Raw genomic sequence first — 18,450 nt, 5'->3', positions numbered from 1 at the left:
GGCCCCAGTCTCCAGATCCCAGGATGAGATGTATGCTGAGGAGTATAATTTCTGATTTCCTCTGTGCGTCCACCCTTTGTCCCGTGGCCTGAGCACCAGCTCACCTGGACCCCGGCCACACCCACCCCGAGGTCCCTGGTGCTGGGCCCATGGCAGCTCAGATGTACGTGCTTCTGTTCATGGAAGGCAAGGCTCTTCATGTGTTAAGAAAACGGAACAATATGATCTGTGTTCCCACACAAACACCAATTTTATTCCAAATAATCACATAATTTTAAGAATTTTCCCAAAACATTTTTACAAAGAGTAGCCCCAGTGTCATTTGCCCTGAAGACTCCACTGTGTACATGAGTACCACCTGAGCCAAATGGAAAAAGTCCAAACTTGCTGCAGCTTCCATGGGTTTCATTTTAAAAGTTTTAAAAAACTTAAAAAATTTTTTTTAAATTTTTTTTTCCTATTTTTCATGATAAATGATGCTACTCATATGTAACTTTACTCAGTAGACTTTTAGTTACTTTGCTGATTTTTACAGTCTGACAAGCAGCAGCACGCAGGCAGTATCTGTAAATAGTAACGACCAGTCTAAGGGTTTGTGCTGGCGGCCAGGGAGTTGCATTTCGTTAGACCCAAATTGAACAGAGTAGAGTTGAGGTTGATGCAGAGAAAGGCGTGCTCTGGGTGTGTCGTCCTCTGTATCTCCTGAAGCATCAGGTGGATTGTGAAGAGTTCAAAGAGTTTCTTATTACTCCTGCAAGAGAGGGAGCACCTTAACGTCATCTCACACTCAAGAACAGTGAGACAGCCTTACGTGTGAATGGCATCCTGTTTCGTAATAGCAGAGGAAATAGGTAACTAGAGGATTCACATGCCGAGACAGACAAGACACGATCTGTGAAACAGGTCTAACGTGGAAAAGTATTCAAGGAGAAAAGAGGACAATTCATCACCCTGGAGCCTGCACCACAGTCACCACCAGAGCGGGCTTGCCCTCAGCCAGCCAGAGTCAAGTACCCGACCACCATGTCTCAGGTATGTCAGCTTTTTCATGGAGCAGACCATTAGCTGACCTCTTGACCTAGCTCCTGGCCACTGTCCTCTGGAGAGCAACCAGTCAGCAACCTCACTTTCAGTAAGTTAGACTCGTATCTGGTAACGTATTTCTTACTTCCTTGTCCACATCTATTTCCTTCTATGGTAACCTTTATAACCATCCATCTCATCCAGGGTCTCCATCTCTGTGGATTTACAGTTTTATTCTAAGGCTGGCTTGGGCATCAATATTCCCAGCCCCTCATTCAAGCTTTGTTCCAATTCTATATCTACGCCTGAAATGAATACAAACTACAAAGCTCTGGCCCAGGACACAGCCACACAGGAACTACACCTCCACCAATTCCAGGAGCAGGAACTCAGAGGAATGAAACACGCCTGCAGCCTCAGGGCACCACAGAGGGTGAAGGACCACAGGCCCCCTGGAGAATTCACTGATTACAAATCAAGACAGTCACAGCCAGTCAGCCTGAGAGAAAAGGAAGACAATGAACTGACAAGCCTGAATGACACCAGAGCTAAACTAGTAACTTGCTGGACTAAGGATGAGGTCACAACGTGACAACAAATAATTTACTACAGTGTGGCATCGTGTGTGACACCAGGCAGGACAGGCTGACCTGCAGTCACACAACCACAAGTAACTTCAGGGTGCACTGGGTTTGCTGAACCAAACCAAGAGGTCACGGCATAAAAACAGGAGACGTCCAGATTTCCCTCAAAAGAAACACTAGAGGATACAAGATTCAGGGAAGATATAGCTTAAAGTCTATGTCCTTTTTAAAAAAAAAAATAATTTAAATACCAATGCTTGCATCAGGGAAAGAAGAAATACAAAAAGAAAGCCCTCACTTATAGCAATGAAATCAATCCAGTGCAGCAGTGTGTCCATGCCTGCTGTGGCCAGCACCGGTCAGTCTTTTCTGCCTGCTTCCTTCTCATCCCCGACCCAGTGCATCTGCAGTAAGCACCAGCAGGATACACGTTCATCTGCCCCTTGTCTTCACCTGTGATCACAGTGCGCCAGCCTGCAGGAAGCTGGTCCAGGGTTCACTCTGTCACTAAGTGTGTGGCCTGAGACCAGCATTAACACCACACACGCTCGCTGGAAACTCTGATTTAATAATCCTAGCGGAGCCAGTGCAGGAGCAGAAATGTAAATGATCACAGTGAGCTAGTTTCTGACGAGAAAGGTCAGAAATCAGAAATCCTTACTTGATTTTGGAAAGCTTCTGCAGGATGATACTGAGCTTCTCTAGGACATGGAGGTCGAGCTTTGGCGCCCGGAGCAGCACGGAGCAGGTCCGGAAGAAGAGCGAGCAGCTGCAGGCCTCCAGGAAGGGCTGCAGGGCACCTGCAAGACAGCAGGGGGCAGGGGCAGGGGGCGGGGGACCAGTACCTGGGGGGCGCAGGTACCAACCCTGCTGGGTAGGGTTTCCATTCTTTCCACTCTTACACTGTGGGGAAAATACCATCATTGGAAGAATTAAAATATCTACTGGCTCTTGTTGAACAAGCAAACTGAAGGTAATGAGGTCAGAGTTCCATTCTTCAGATTCTTCCATTAAGCAGAATTGAGAATAAAGTCCGTAAGAGTAGGCTGTTTAAATAGTGCTTTAGCAGTATTTAATAATAAGAAGAAATTCTGTTGGGGGGGCAATTTTCTAAAGCATCTTAAATTTATGAATTTCATTTACATTTAATGACAACGTGCATAATGACAACTGAATAAGGAAGAACTTTTTAGCATAAAAGCAAAAGTGGGAAAGATTCATAAAAGAAAAGATTGAAGATTTTAATAAAAATTTTTTTGAAAAGACTTATGCTTTTTTTGAAAAGACTTATTCATGCAAGTATTCCTTGCTTGAATTTTTTTGAGCAATAAAAGTTCATTCATATTTACTTTTCAAACTGTGGTTAAATATGCATAAAGTAACATGTACCACTGTAACCACTTGGAAAAGTGTAGTGTTTGCTAGTGTTATGTGCACACGTGCCATTGTGTAAACACCACCCCATGCACCCCAGAGCTGCTCATCTTCCCCAGCTGGCTCTGTCCCGTGAGTCACTAACCCCCAGCTTCTGTGCCCTGTTCCGGCCTCCTGTCTCTACATGTGGCAACACGAGGGCCCTCACATGTGTGAAGTCACAGAGGGTCTGCCCTTCTGTGTCTGTCTTATTACACTCAGCATAGCATCCTTGAAGCCTGCCTGTGGTGTAGCAGGTGTCAGCTTCCACCTTTTTAAAGGCTGAATGATATTCCACAGTGCACAGACCACACTTTCTCTTGCTGCTTTCTTTTTGACAGTCTGACACTTTAATATCATGTGTCTCCAAGGTGGGGTCTCTCTGGGTTTATCCTGAACTTCACTGAGCTGTGGAATTTGGTGAAATTCTTAGATTTGCAAAAACATGTCTTTCCTCAAACGTGGTTTAAGTTTTCAGCCATATTTCTTTAAATCATCTTCATGAATTCAGCCACATCTCCGGACAAGCACCTGCAGCTTCATGGAGCACGGTGAATCTAGCGCTGCCCTGGATTAGGTGTTGTCTTCAGGGAGTGCTGAGGCTAGGCTGACCTTCTGTCCAGACGCTAAGACTTCCTTCACGTCAACAGTGAAGCACGGCGCTCTCTCATCTTCCGTGTGTTCACTAAGCAGCACTTTTAATTTCCTTCAAGAACTTTTCCTTCGCATTCACAGCTTGGCTAACAGCTTAGCGGAAGAATCCCAGCTGTAGGCCTGTCTTCGCTTTTGACCCACCTTTCTCATTGACTTCAATCATGTCTTTCCATTTTAAGTGACAGAGGAGTACTCTTTCTCTCCCATGAACTCTCTGAGGCCACTGGAGGGGTACGCTGCTGCTGCTGCTAAGTCGCTTCAGTCATATCCGACCCTGTGTGACCCCATAGATGGCAGCTCATCAGGCTCCCCCATCCCTGGGATTCTCCAGGCAAGAACACTGGAGTGGGTTGCCATTTCTTTCTCCAATGCATGAAAGTGAAAAGGGAAAGTGAAGTTGCTCAGTCGTGTCTGACTCTTAGCGACCCCATGGACTGCAGCCCACCTGGCTCCTCCATCCATGGGATTTTCCAGGCGAGAGTATATTCATTAGCCTAATTTCATATTGTGTGTCAGGGAGCAGCGAGGCTTGAGGAAAGAGATGGGGGAACTGCAGTCAGTGATGCAGGCAGAACACACACAACATTATTAAGTTCACGGCCCGCTCCCCCCACCTCCTGCCCCAAACCACGACAACATCAAGACCACTGGTCACACTGGTAAGAAACACAGTAATAATGAAAAGGTTTGAAACACCATGAGAATGACAAAAATGTGACAGAGAGATGTGAAGGGAGCAAATGCTGCTGGAAAAATGGTGCCAGAAGATCTATTCAAGGCAAGGTCTCCACACACCTTCAGTATGTTTAAAAAAAAGAAGTACTTGCAAAAGCACAATTCACAATAGGCTCGTGAATGTACATATTTTTGGATAGTAGGACTTTGGGGTTTTTGGCCAGTTTCCCAACTTCTATTACTTTTATAATAAAAACAAACTTTACTTGAAAAACAAGGTCTGAGAAACATACTCAAATACATTGTCCCATTCAGGTGTTAAACGGTAACACAAGATGGTTTCTAGAGCACAAAAGAGAATGAACTAATAATACAAATACAAACTTAAATAACTTTATTTAAACTATGTCTGACAAGGAAAGGAAAGCTCTTCAGGAAAGTGAAACTCATGTTCTTACACAGCTAAGCCCAGGTAGGTGAGTGACAGCTTTCACCACTGACAGGAAGAGAAAGAAACTACAGAGTAATTTCCTAAAAGCACACTGCTCAGTTATCATCTGATTTATATTCATGTGCAAAACGTATAATCAGAAGCCCTCAATCCAAAAATAACACTGTGCTCACAACACACACTCAGGTAGAGCAACACACAGACCTCCGTTCAAACTCATGAAGTGTAGCCCAGCAGCTTTCAGAGAACTCTGCCCACACAGTTCCTGCTACTTCTCATGCTTGGGGGAGGTCGGGTGGGGATGGCAAAGGTGACCTGCAGTGGATGGACAGGGGGCCCTGGACAGACACACAGAGCTCCTACCACTTTGCCACGTCTGTGCCAAAGACTGGTCTTCTTAAACTTCCAACACGGCACCAGGAACCCACCAATACATGACAACAGTCATGAAACAAGGTGGCCACCAGATTGGGTGGCTCAGGTCCCCCAGTCACAGCCCACTAGACAAACTAGAACTCCACTTGAATCTGAGACACGAGACTCCAGAATGACGAACCTAACAGCCAGCTAAGGCGAGCACTGCAGTGTAGACAGACAATCACAAAGCTTCTCTACTTCTGAGTCTGGTCCACAAAAACCTCTGCCCGAGGCCCCACCAAGCCCCACTGGGAATGCTGTTTGCGCAAATAAACTTTTCAAGTTACAGTGTGTCTCAGTTTACCAGTTCACAATGCTGCTAAAGCACTAGAAGATGAAGTAAAACAAACATACAGAATACATGTCCCATGTTTTAAATTACTCTGGGATTTAACAGACGTGAAACGACTGTGGAGTCACCTCCCAGTCTCAGACCGTTTCTACACTGAGCCCCAGGTGGACACCACCAGGCACAGCTTAGCCACTGGCAGCTCCTCTCGGGCCCTTGGGTCCAGAGCCCCACACGGGCACTGAGGAGGCCCCGCTCAACAAAGTGGCAGACCCGAGGCCCAAACCATGGCACTGCATACACGGGCCACCAAGGCCCAGGAGCTGCAGACCAGCGCTATCAGGATTTCTTTTCCAACAATTCTTCCGAAACAGTTACATGGTAAAAGAGGGTGTCCCCAGCGGCTCAGAAGTAAACAATCTGCCTGCAATGCAGGAGATGTGGGTTCAATCTCTGGGTTGAGAAGATCCCCTGGAGAAGGGAATGGCAACCCACTCCAGTATTCTTGCCTGGAGAATCCCATGGACAGAGGAGTCTGGCAGGATACAATCCATAGGGTTACAAAGAGTCAGACATGACTGAGCAACTCAACAACAATATGGTGAAATGAGTTTCCCACCTCAAACCTAAAAAGAACAAAACAAAACCAATAGTAGAAAAGTTTTTGTTGTGTTTTGATCTATGATTCATTTATCCCTTCAACAAACTTTGTTGGCTAATACCAGGCATTGGGTTTATGCTAAAAATGGAAAATGCATCCAACAAACACACATACCTCGGTCAGCAACCCTCAAAGTTACATCACTTCCGGCCTCCTGGGTCCCATCTCTCTGCCAGCACAGCTCCCAAAGAGCAGCCTCAGGAGCAGTTGTTTACCCCACGGGACGGGAAGAGCGAGACAGGGTGAGGGCGGCTGGGACAGAGGCACTGGGCCATGCATAAGGAACCGGATATGGTCTCCCGCATGGGTGCTGTGGGCGCCCCAATGCTTCTGAGGTTGTATCACATTGTCCTCTGGCTACATGGTGGCTTCGTCTGTCAGACACTCAGATGGCTTTGTCTCTGATGAACAAACATTTACACCTGATAGGAGTTTTGTTTTCCTTATTGAAAAAAATTCTGTGAAACTCGTTGGAAATTTACCTACTTCAAAAAGTAACCTTGAGTCTCTGTGTCTCAGTTACTAATTTTGCACTGCTGCTGGAGACCTGACATCAGTCAATCAAGAGCTGCCACGTCACCGTCACCCCTCAGGGAGGAGTGAGACTCCAGCGGGCAGTCTGATCGTTTGACAGTGACAGTCAAGAGATGAACAGGAATAAACTCGGGCAGCGGAGGCTGTCCCCCTGGGGCAGGAGGAAGCAGTCCAGGGTGGGGGAGTGTGTGGCAGAGCCCCTCCCCAACCCACAGCCCTGGGTTCAAGTCCGAGCTCCGCCTCGACCCAGCCGTGGGTCCAGGACAAGCCAGCTGACCCTCCAGGCCCTGGCTCTTCCGACGGCCTCCTCGCAGGACTGTGTGGGGAAAGAGGCACACAGACCACATCCAGGGAGGTTGGAGGGACAACTGGCCACCAGGGACCTTCCCTTGCTTGCTGGCTCCCACAGAGCGTGGGCTTCCTGGCTGTGGTTCCACGTGCTCAAGGCATAATGAGAAGTGCCGTGCACGGAAGATGAGAAACTCAAGAGTGGAAAGAATCACTGACGCAAAATGGCAGCTTCCCACAAGTTGAGGGGTTTCCCTGGGGTCTGAAGAACAAGGCAGGCAAAGCCCATCAGAGTCCTGGCTGGGCTGGGGAGGAGCTCCCCCCAGTGAGTAAGAGCCTGTCTCACTCACCAGGGCCATCGCCGAGAGGAAAACCCCACTGACCACACTGCTTCATGCACTCGTGCATCAGAGATGCAGGGAGGCTGCGGGAGTCTCCGGGAGGAGAGGAAGCTGGGTCCCCATGTGCCCTGCAGGTGGGGTCGCTCCCTCCCAGCCACCAGGACATGGCTGCTCTGTTGCACAACAGACATGAGCAACAGAGAAGGGGCTGGAAGATGAGCAAGTCTTCACACTGAGGCCCCTGGGAAAGCTGGTGGACATGTGGACAAAGGGTGAGGCTCTAGGACTCTGAACGGCACTGCTGACCCTGTGACCCAGCTGTGCCGTACACAACACAGTCGCACGTTGAGAATAGACTCAAACCACCGCCCTCACTGGGCATGACACTCTTTGGACTTCCCCTCTCCCTCCCCATCAGACATGACACTCACTGGATTCCACGGTCATCTGCAGCAGGCTGTCCATGACGCTGGGCAGCAGCCCCCTGCTGGAGAGCTTCAGGTGGCTCAGCACCACTGGCACCGCCTGCAGCTGCAGGAACAGGCTCTTCCCCTCGTCCGCCTGCAGGTCCAGACACAGCGAGTCGAATGCCTGTGCCAGGAAGTCAGCTGGAAGACAGGGCACCAGACAATGACCGCATCGTTAGTCCAGCAGGTCACAGACATGGTAGGAAGGGGACCCCAATGCGGCCGCAAACATGAGAGAAAAGAAGAAACTGAAGGACCAGACAAGATGGGCTGAATCAGACACCGCCCCTCACTCAGCTGTCAGGACTGAAATGGAGAAGACGGTATGACAGGGTGAACTTCACTCAGAAATCCCCTGTTCAACACTGAATTTACAGTGAGCACCACTCCTTCTTCTTTATATCAAGGCAAACAGTCACTATTCAGCAGTCTGATCATGACTGCTGCCTGCCGACACCTGTGAGCAGCGTCACCACCGCCACCTCGACAGCTGCTTCTGAGACAAGCTTTCTTGCTACTGCTGCTCCCATCGACCTACTTCAAAATGGAACTTTATAAAAATGAAGGTTTCTGCCTCCAAATCAAGACCAAATGGGAGCCGCTCCCAGAGCTCAGGAGACCGACCTTCTTGGGTTGCCTGTGACGTCTCTGCCAGGAGGCCAGACCATCCTGACTGCAGGATGGACCTGAGGTCAGATAATGTGCAGGTAGTGCATGAAGAGTTGACACAAAGTGTCAAACCCACAACAGGATCATGTCTATGCAGACGCTCGTGAAGAACAGAAGTCCTTGATTTCTGCCCTGACACTCCAGCAATAACCCTTCCCTGACCTGGGCACTCAACCGTTACTCATGAACTCTGTACTTACGTCCTGTTATTTCACAGTGGATAAGGTTTTACCAACACCGTGTTAGAGCAAGGTCCACATTTCACAGAATGTGCTTTGCTTACGTGAAAAATATTTCTTTCTTCATTCATTATTGTTCCTTATTACTGATGATCAGAATAGTTAACACTCTAATCATGAGCTCTGTGGGGTCTCGTTCATCAGGGCACCACCCCCATGACCCGAGCACCCCCAAAGGCCAGTTTCCTGACACCATCTCCCTGGGAGTAGGGTCCCCATGTGAACTGTGAGAGGGACAAACATTCAGCCCACAGCACATGGCAGCCAGCACCTCTCTGCCAGTGTCCCTGTCTGACCTGCATGGACCATCCCCAAGTCACCAGTTTTCACTATCTGCTTCTGTGTCCATCCCCACGTGTTTAAGGCCAGTGCTGCGGACGGCGTGTCCAATACTGGACTGCTCAGAGTTGGGGAGGGTGCACTGAATCCTTCCTGCTTATCTCTTCTTCCCACTCGTGTTACCAGCAATGAACATCACTGTGTCTCTGATGACGGGACCAAGTATGTTGATACATGGTGGACTCTGGTCTGCGCTTCTCACACACATCTCAGACAGCCACTACCCCTTCTGATACAACTCTGGGGACCATAACCACAAGGAAGAAGAGAACAAAGACAGACGCACTATCTGGTAGGCAAGCTCTCTCTGTCACTAGCTACTGAGCTCTGCTGTTATGAGGAAAAGCAGTCAGAGGCTACAGGAGGCAGATTAACATACACGTGTTCAACTAAACTTTATTCACAGAAATAAGTGCTGGGCCTCCCGGGCTCCGGCCCACCAAGCATTGTCCCAGTGGATCCGTAAAGGTGCACTCTCCGTGGTGTGTGGGCTCTGTGAGGTGGGTAGCGGCAAAGGCTGCCATGGACACAGGATCCAGGCGCATCAGTAAAGGCCCTGGAGGTCAACAAGCCAGCCCACCACTGACCTTCTCAACTTCAGCAACTACAGTCGTTCTAGGAGATATTGGGCCCCTAGCATGAAAGAGCACACTAGTCCATTCTTAAAAAGTAAAATGTGTAACTATGTAAAAACTGCTTCAGTGTGCACAATCTGAAGGCTTACCTTGAGTGACTGTTTTGAGGACGATTAAAGTGGACACGAATCTCAGGGGCAAGCTGGTGCTCTTGAAGAAGGCAGCTGTCCTCGGTCGACTCTCCACTGAGTGCTCTAAGAGCATGTCCTGAACACCCTTCGTCACCACTCCTCTGAATATGTCTTCACCCAACCTCCTCAGTGTGGTTGTCATGGTAGAGTGCTGTTAAAAATACGAACTCTCTCGGTACACTTATCCATGGTCAGGAAATAGATATTTTAAATACTACAATCAAATATATGAACTAAAAATAAGCCAACTAAAAAAAATTCAATGGAGCTGAAAATACACAGGATTGAAAAGCGGAATACAGGAAACCCACTCTGCAGACGCACACAGATGAAAAGGGCATGCACAAAGAACACACGGCACGCTGACAGCGACCGAGAGGCTGGGGCAGCTCTCAACCTCAAACAGGCTTCAGAGCAGGCAGTTACCGGGGAAGGAGGGGCAGCACGCAGTGACGGAGGGCGAGGGCTCCAGGAAGACACGACGACACCTCGGATGTGTGCTCACCTGCAGACACAACACCCACCCCACGGTCTGTCAAGAATAACCGATAAGCTGGACTTCATTAAAAGGAAAACCTCCTGCTCTGTGAAAGCACTGTCAAGAGAGTAAGAGGACAAGCCAGAGACGGGGGAGAAAACATGTGTAAAAGACACACTTCAGAGACTGTTATCCAAATACTGATAGAGTCCTAGAGACTCAGCAGTAAGAGAACACAGCCCGATTAAAAACGCACAGACGACCCGGACACCGCAGCCAAGACGACACACAGACGCCAGGCAGACACAAGCAGCAGCACCGCACACGTCATCAGGGTGAAACCCCTGTGGGTAACACCCCACACTACGGGGAGGGCTGAAGCCCCAAACCCCGATAACACCAGATGCTGGTCAGCCTGTGGGGCAACAGGTACCCTCAGCACTGCTGGGGCACCAGAGGGTGCTGCTGCTCGAAAAACAGGCTTCAGCTTCTTAAACAACAAAGCATCCTCTTAGCCAATAACCATGCTCCCTGATATTTCAGCTCCTGAAGGAGCTGAAAACTTCCACACAAAAACCTGCCTGTGGATGTGACAACAACTCTGCTCAGAGTTGCCAAATCTTGGTAGCAACCAACATGTCTGTCAGTAGGTGATGGATAAACAGTGGTCCATCCAGACAGTGGAATAGTAGTCACAGCTGAAAAGAGCTATTAGGCCATGGAAAGGCACGGAGGAGCCTTAATACATATGACTACGTGGAAGAAGCCCGTGTTAAAAGGACATGCACTGTGTCACCCAGCTCCATGATATTCTAGAAAAGGCAGGACCACCTGGGTAGTAAATGGACCAGGTGCGGTGGGGCAGAACAGGCACAGGACAGAGGATTTTTAGGAAAAAATTTTTTTGGTATCAAATTTTAATTTTTTGCATTGATTTTCTATTAAACTATACCGTGTGATAGTGTAACAATGGTTACAGGCTCCAATACATTTGTCAAAACCCACAGAACGCACACCACCAAGATGTTGGGGGATGAAACGCAGGACTGTGAAGAAGATTCCGTCCGGCAGGGATGCTGATGGGTGGGTGGCTGGGTGGGTGGGGGGCGGTGCAGGTGCAGGGCAGGGTACCTGGGAAATCTCCCTGCTCAGTGCTGCTCTAAAACGTGACGTCTACATACGAGAAGAGCAACGTGAGACTCTGGAGGGAGGCGGGACTGTCCCCTGACCGCGGCCCTGGCGGTGCCACTGCGCCGCCTTCGGGAGACGGACATGATGTGTCTATTATTTCTTATGACCACAGAGAATCTCTAATCACCTCAAAATAAAAAGCTTAACTTATGTACCTGCACTTTGACAACCGTTGAAACTAAATTACTAAAAACCCATCAGTACGTGTTTAGCAACGCGCAGGTGAGAACCACACTTCTCAGCAGAAAGCCGTGCAGCTGGCAGCCCTGCCGGAGCACACGGAGCTGCCGAGTCCACACTGGAGGCAGGGCAGCACAAACTGTCTCAGCAAGAATGAGAAGACTATTCCGGAAGGAAGACAAAGTCTCACTCAATGCTGAGTCTAGCCTTTGATGGCTGAAAGCAAGAATTCAGCCAACCTTTCTCAGAACCCATCACACAAACAGCAAAGTCACAGTGACTTTGAACAGACTTGATCATTTTATGTAACTTTCTTTCATGAGACAAACTTACAGCCAATACACTCAGATGATGTTATGTGTGTGGATGCACACGGGCATATGCTCCCCCACACACGTGCTCCTGCACTCACTTGTTTACCATGATGGCAAAATATTTAGGATTTCCTCAGGAAAGGTATTTCCCTAAACCTCAGCCATCTGGCTACATAACCATCAGTCGTGCATGGAGCAGCTTAGCCCCCTCATCCTAAGGGCCATGGGGCCAAGAGGAAACTACCCCAGCAATCCTTTGTTTCTTCCCCATCTTTAACTGAATGAAACCTGTATCAGGATACTAACTGGGGAAATAAAATTTTACAAACCTACTATAATTCACAGCACATGGTACACACGCACCTCACATTTGGATTAAACAACCCTAGGTGAGCTGGTAACACACACCCTTCATTTTCATGACGCTGGAGTAATTCTCCCTCTTTGATTAGCTTATCCTAACAATCACAGTCCCATTTAGCTAGTGTGTGTTTATTGACATAAGCACAAAAAATCAATTTCTATTACCTTCAAGAATATAAGAAACCATAAATTAAATAACGGGGCAGGGGGAAGCAGTTAAGTTTCAACAATAACCTAACACAGTAAAACTCCTTATTACACAATTCTGAAGCTCACAATGACCCACTGCACTGAGAAAGAGGACAGAGAGGGAGAAAGAAGAGCAAGTGGTGAACGAAGCAAGGGAGGCAGGAAAAGTCCTGCGACGTGAAGAGAATGCACAGGGAAGCCTGACACAGAGCAAGATCAGGAGCCACGCAGTACTGAACACAGCTTTCCCTGCAGATCGACTCTGATTCAGTTACCTGAGTCCCGGCATCGAGCTGCCTTAGAGACCAGTAGATAAACTTCACGAAAGGCTCGTGAAGCCTGGCATTCACAAAGGGCAACCACTGCAGCTGCTCTGTCATCAGAGGCAAAAGCTAAACATGAAACGATGGAAAACATAAACACACAGTTTTCAGACATATGAAATTATCAGTTTTCCAAAAATTATTTTTCCAAAAGAAAATAAGGGTTCTCTAACAAAAGAATCTCTACTTTAAAATTAAATGCAATACAATAAGGAAACACACATTTGAGACATTACATATATATTTCCTTGACCCACCGATAGCACACCTAGGATTTTAAGATTAACCTATATAAACACATATCTGAATCTTTTGTTGTTGTTCAGGTGCTAAGCTGTGTCTGACTCTTTGCGATCCCATGGATTACAGCATAAACTTCTGGTACATCTATAACCATTAGCTGATAATGCCATCTTTATTGCCATGGCATAGTCTAAGGTGATAAAAGCAGGTTTCAAAAGTGTAATAAGATCCCCTTTATATAAAATATGTCTATTGAATTTATATTGAGAGAGAGAAGAAAAGATGTTTTTAAAAAGTATTAACAGTGAGATTTCAATAACTGGAAAGATGTTCACTTTCCTCTTTACATGTCTTTCATAAACATTTTAATGTTAGTTTGTAAAAATAATACACATTAAAAAAATTTAAATATGAACACTGACTCAACAGTATGTTATTTTGTTGCAAGTTTAAGACCACAGAGATACAGTCTAAGGCTTTGAGGAAATAATCCCACTTCTGCTATAACAGCCTAAGAAAATTACCTACAATAAAACCTTCTAAAAGCTCGCATACAAAAATAGTGTTACACTGATTCGAAAAAAATGGAAGTGACTTAACGGCCTAACAAAGGGAAATAGCTAGGTCAAGTGAATAGCTCTACTCAGTGGACTAGAGATGATGAACAGAAAATATTAATGATAAAAATTAAGTAAAAGTAATAAAAGCAAGGATGTAAAATCTTATGTAATTGGACCACAGACATGATAATAAAGACACACCAGACCTCTGACAGCAGCTCTGGGACACCCTCTCCACGCACCACCCGCCTCTATTCTGCGACCCCAACCCCTGATACACTCTCTCTGACTTCTGAGACCTAGCTCCCCCCACCTCTCTGCTTACTTTCAGGGCCTCCTACTGGCTGGTTCTCAGTCACCTGGTCACTGGAGCTCCTCAACTAGGATCAGCCAATTAGGACTCACGCCTCGCACATCCACACGCAGTTCAGGCATCTCTGCAGAGCTCCATCCCCGAGGCAACGCCCACCAGACACAAGCATGCTAGTCTCCAGCTCAGTTGCCTAAAACTATCCAGCCAGAGGTACAAACCCAGATCTTGTGGTTTCCTACCTGGAATGAATGCTGCCAACATGTATTCCAGTGCAAAATCAACAGCTAGGAGCCCACCTTGAGGCCCCTCAGAAGTACAGGGTCCAGCACCAAGTCCCACCAAGTCCCAAGTACGCAAAGCAGCATACTTTCGTACTGGCTTCCCCAGTGGCTTACTGAGTAAAGAATCTGCCTGCAATGCAGGAGACACAGGAGACCAGGGTTCAATTCCTGGGTTGGGAAGGTCCTCTGGAGGAGGAAATGGCAACCCACTCCAGGATTCCTGCCTGGAAAATCCCTTGGATGGAGGAGCCTAGTGGGCTACAGTCCAAAGGGTCGCAAAGAGTCTGACACGACTGAATGATTAATGTTTCAGTTCAAAGGTGTACATCCAGAACAAGTTAATAAATAATAATCCTTATTCGAGGATGACGACAAGAACCTGGTGCTCCCGCGGGCTATGGCTGGAGGTGTAGTTCCCTGGTCAGCTGGCTGTTAGCAGAAGGTCACCCCAGCCTGGTTATGACCCTCCTCCCTCCTCCTCTGCCTTCACGGCTGGTGAGGGTGAGTGAGCCTCTGATCGACTCTACAGTAGCCTCTTGTGTCTGGTCTGAAGTGCTCTGTGGTTACTGGACCCACTTGGATCACCCTGCGTTAATCACCACTTTAACCAAGGCTCCAACACTTAGGCCACCTGATGCAAAGAGCCGACTCATTAGAAAAGACCATGATGCTGGGAAAGATGGAAGGCAGAAGGAGAAGGGGACAACAGAAAACGAGATGGTTGGATGACACCATCAACTCAATGGACATGAGTTTAAGCAAGCGCTGGGAGATGGTGATGAACAGGGAAGCCTGGTGTGCTGCAGTCCATGGGGTTGCAAAGAGGTGGACACAACTGAGTGACTGAACAACAATCTCCACTTGGGGGTTCAGTGGATGAGTAACTTTAATTCACTTTGGCAAAGTGATGTAACACCCACAGGCTCTAGGGCTTAGGTTACGAGTATCTCCAGGGCCATTATCCTGCCCAGCACAAAAGGTATTCAGAAGAAACTTTTTAGGTAAGGATGAAAACTGGAAATAATTTCCTAAAATGAAACCATGTCCTGTATATAATAATTCTTTAAGTCAAACAAACAACCTCAGATATCCACTCTTCGGAGTTTTTAATGTATTTCTTGTAGAATGCAACAGTCAACCTCTAGTGACAATTTAAACTGACTGTAAATCATGAATATCAACATCCAAATTCATGTTTGTAATTTAAGAAAATGGTCATTTGTCTTTGATAATGAGAAGCCTTTTGACAATTTTGAAAATAATGTTTGTTCTTTCATCACAAAAGGCAAAACAAAATTATTTTAGTGAGATGTGAATCCTAAAAAGATGCATTATCAGGAATTGTCCATATCACTGATTACCTGCCTAACTCTAAAATATAATTATTTTGCCATTTTTTGGAGTAGGTTTTTAATTTCTGGTCTTCCTTTAAAAGGAAATTCCCATCATGTTATAAAAATACACACAGGAATTCATGTGGATTAAATCTAAAATGAGTCTTTTTACAGCAGACTATTGGTATGATCAACTTTCTATCAAAAATACTTTCAATACTTTTTCTTCTGCAAAATATACCACAAGCTTCTTTTTTTCACTCTTCACGTCTCTACTGAGTTACATTATTTCAAACAAACCTTATATTATTTTAAAAACAAACCTTCACACACTTCTCCTGAATATCACTTCTCTGAGAAGCAAATGTGGGTAGTGGCTTTTCACCATCCATTCCAGATTCCTCATTTTTCAATTTGCTAAGGTGATGATCTGAAATCCAGTCCATGAAGACAGTTAAAAGTTCATAAACTTGTCCATTAAGTGATACCTATAAGCAAAAAATTAAAGCAAGCATTTATTTCAATTCACAGCTTGCTAAAACTTCAAAGGCAAGTTATACATTTGTTATGTGATTATGAAATAATTTATCTAAACTCCTCCTGTAAAACATGCACTGGATTGCAAAGCTTCTCCAAATGGAAGAAATTCCAAATCAAATCTCTCTAGTTAACATCAGACACATGTTAAATGCTGGCTGACAGAAGAGGGGAAACCCACCACAATAAGGACACTGAAAGAACTGTACCTTATTACCAAGAGAGAATTTTCATTAAAATTCTTTATCCAAGTTTGATAATGAAGAAAAGCAAAATTGGCGTTAATTCAAGGGCATGAACCACCATAACTAAGGTTTTAACAAATTTAAAGGTTTTAAAAGCTAAATAATTTCCACCATGGAACTTATCTTCCTCCCCCAAAAGCTGTTTTTCTTTACATTGTACCATTCTATAAAACGGATATGAAATTTTTTCCTGGAAACACTGTTCTTTGAGAGTCTACACAAATGGGAAGAAAACAAGAACCAAATGCCATAAAAAACCAGTATAAATTCAACTCAACTGACTTCCGTGTTCCTTCAAACCACTTTTAATCATTTTAAGTCGATGTTTATCACACATGTGCCTTAGGGAACTATGCCAGATTTAACTTTAGACAGAGAAGTACAAGAGCCAAGTAATAAAAAAGACATAGTTCAGCAGACAGCAATCCACAAAAACAAAAACGGATGAAGGAAAACAAAGTTACATTATTCTGAACAAGAGTAATCTTTAACTTTTTCAATTTTCTTCAAATAGGAACTTTTGATGAAAACTACCATCATCTTGAGTACCTGAGTATGAATCTCTGACGGGGGCTAGCGTGAAGAACTCCACCCATGGCAAAGGTCATGAGGAAGGAGGCTTGGCATACGCAAAGCTGTGATCAAGCCGCAGGAAACCCCCTGTTACTGAGCATCTACCCCAAAACCAGATTCTGTTTTATGCTCTCACCTACACCTCTGACTTGATGGGGGGCTCTCCCCCATAACGGTTTTTCTCGGAGGAGTAAACGTGCAGCTCCAAGGCAATAAAAATTCCTGGGCGTGACAAGAGTGTTTCAGCTTACGGACTCCTCTTAAGGTTATCTAGCCCACCTGTATAGGTTCGTCTGGCCACATGTGATTGTTTACAGCCTCCCAATCTGAGAGGCATGAGATGTTTTAGACTTACCAAAGGCAAATTCTTTTGGGGAGTTGGAAATTATTAGTATAGTGCGTTGGTTAGAAATTATATTGGTGAAGGGTTTTTCATTTGTTTTGTCATAATTGCTGCTAATTCCCTGCTCTGGGTGGGACAAGGATGTCTCAAGTCAGAACCTCTCTGCTGACAGACTAGCTTGTGTGACAAGATTATCCATACTCCTGCCACTACTCACATGATTGTTTTCTACCTCTTAACCATAAACAGCACAAAGAGTTTTGGAGTATTTTGAGAGTCTTAATTAGCATAGGGCTTTTCTCATTGTTGAGTCAATGATTGCCGCCAGGCCTCCATATCCTTAGGCACCTGGGAACATATTAATCAATGTATTTGGAATACAGAAAAGGAAATACAGTAGTTTTTAAGGTTAGCAATACTAGACTTTTTGAGTTAATGAATTTTCTCTTTTGTAATAGATCACTGTACTTTGTTATAAATCACTGTGTCCTTGCTATGTAAAAATGTAACTTTATCACTATCTTAAGACTAAATAGATCTTAAGGGGAACATTGGTGAAAGGATTTTCATTTGTTGGGTTGATGTTTGCTGCTAAATCTCCATGTTCCCTGCCCTTATAATGAATATAACTAGCATATAGGAGAAATAAGCATTAACCTTTAAGATTAATCATGTTAACCTTGGGTTAAATAAATTCCTTTCTTGATTGTAACTCACTACACCCTCACCCTATAGGAATGTAACTTTATTTGGAGGGTGGTGCCTGGTTTAAGAAAAAACACCCTTGGAAGAAATAAGTTTTTTGGTTATCAGAAAGAAAGGATCATAAAATGTCAGCAGGTCTCATGGCCAGAAGATGATGTAATATCCCTAAGACCTTTTTTTATACATGTGAAGCACCTGATTTTGATAAAGGTCAGGACTGCTGACCCCCACGTGACTCTGTATTCATCCCTATGTGTAACAAAAGGTATATAAGCAAACCCCAAAATAAAGATATCGGATCAGTTTCCGGAAAGACTGATACCCCCATGTTGCTTCTTTCTTGCTCCCCGTTTCTCTGGCTGAATTCCAAGTTATTCAGCCTCTTTTTCTCCACTAATTTTCCTACTACACTATCCGTTTCTAATCTCTCTATATATCTGTGATTAAATATGTATTTTTCCAAGGACG

At 45.6% G+C, this 18,450-nt stretch overlaps 1 protein-coding gene across 23 annotated transcripts in view; it reads right to left on the bottom strand.

Annotated features, from left to right (window-relative positions):
• Positions 1-227: 227 nt before the first annotated feature.
• Positions 228-18,450, bottom strand: part of CCDC138 (coiled-coil domain containing 138) — a 31,003-nt gene continuing 12,780 nt past the window's right edge. For all 23 annotated transcript variants that reach the window (XM_069580409.1, XM_069580406.1, XM_069580398.1 and 20 more), the window contains 6 exons: positions 15,903-16,067; positions 12,801-12,917; positions 9,769-9,961; positions 7,762-7,938; positions 2,269-2,407; positions 228-751 (listed from right to left, as the gene is read on the bottom strand). In XM_069580409.1, coding sequence (XP_069436510.1) covers positions 586-751; positions 2,269-2,407; positions 7,762-7,938; positions 9,769-9,961; positions 12,801-12,917; positions 15,903-16,067 — 957 coding nt within the window. In that variant the 3' untranslated portion in view covers positions 228-585. The remainder of the gene's footprint in view (positions 752-2,268; positions 2,408-7,761; positions 7,939-9,768; positions 9,962-12,800; positions 12,918-15,902; positions 16,068-18,450) is intronic.

This window comes from Ovis canadensis, chromosome 3 (genome assembly GCF_042477335.2).
Source record: "Ovis canadensis isolate MfBH-ARS-UI-01 breed Bighorn chromosome 3, ARS-UI_OviCan_v2, whole genome shotgun sequence".
NCBI lineage: Eukaryota > Metazoa > Chordata > Mammalia > Artiodactyla > Bovidae > Ovis > Ovis canadensis.
This window is presented reverse-complemented; position numbering and strand designations above follow the sequence as displayed.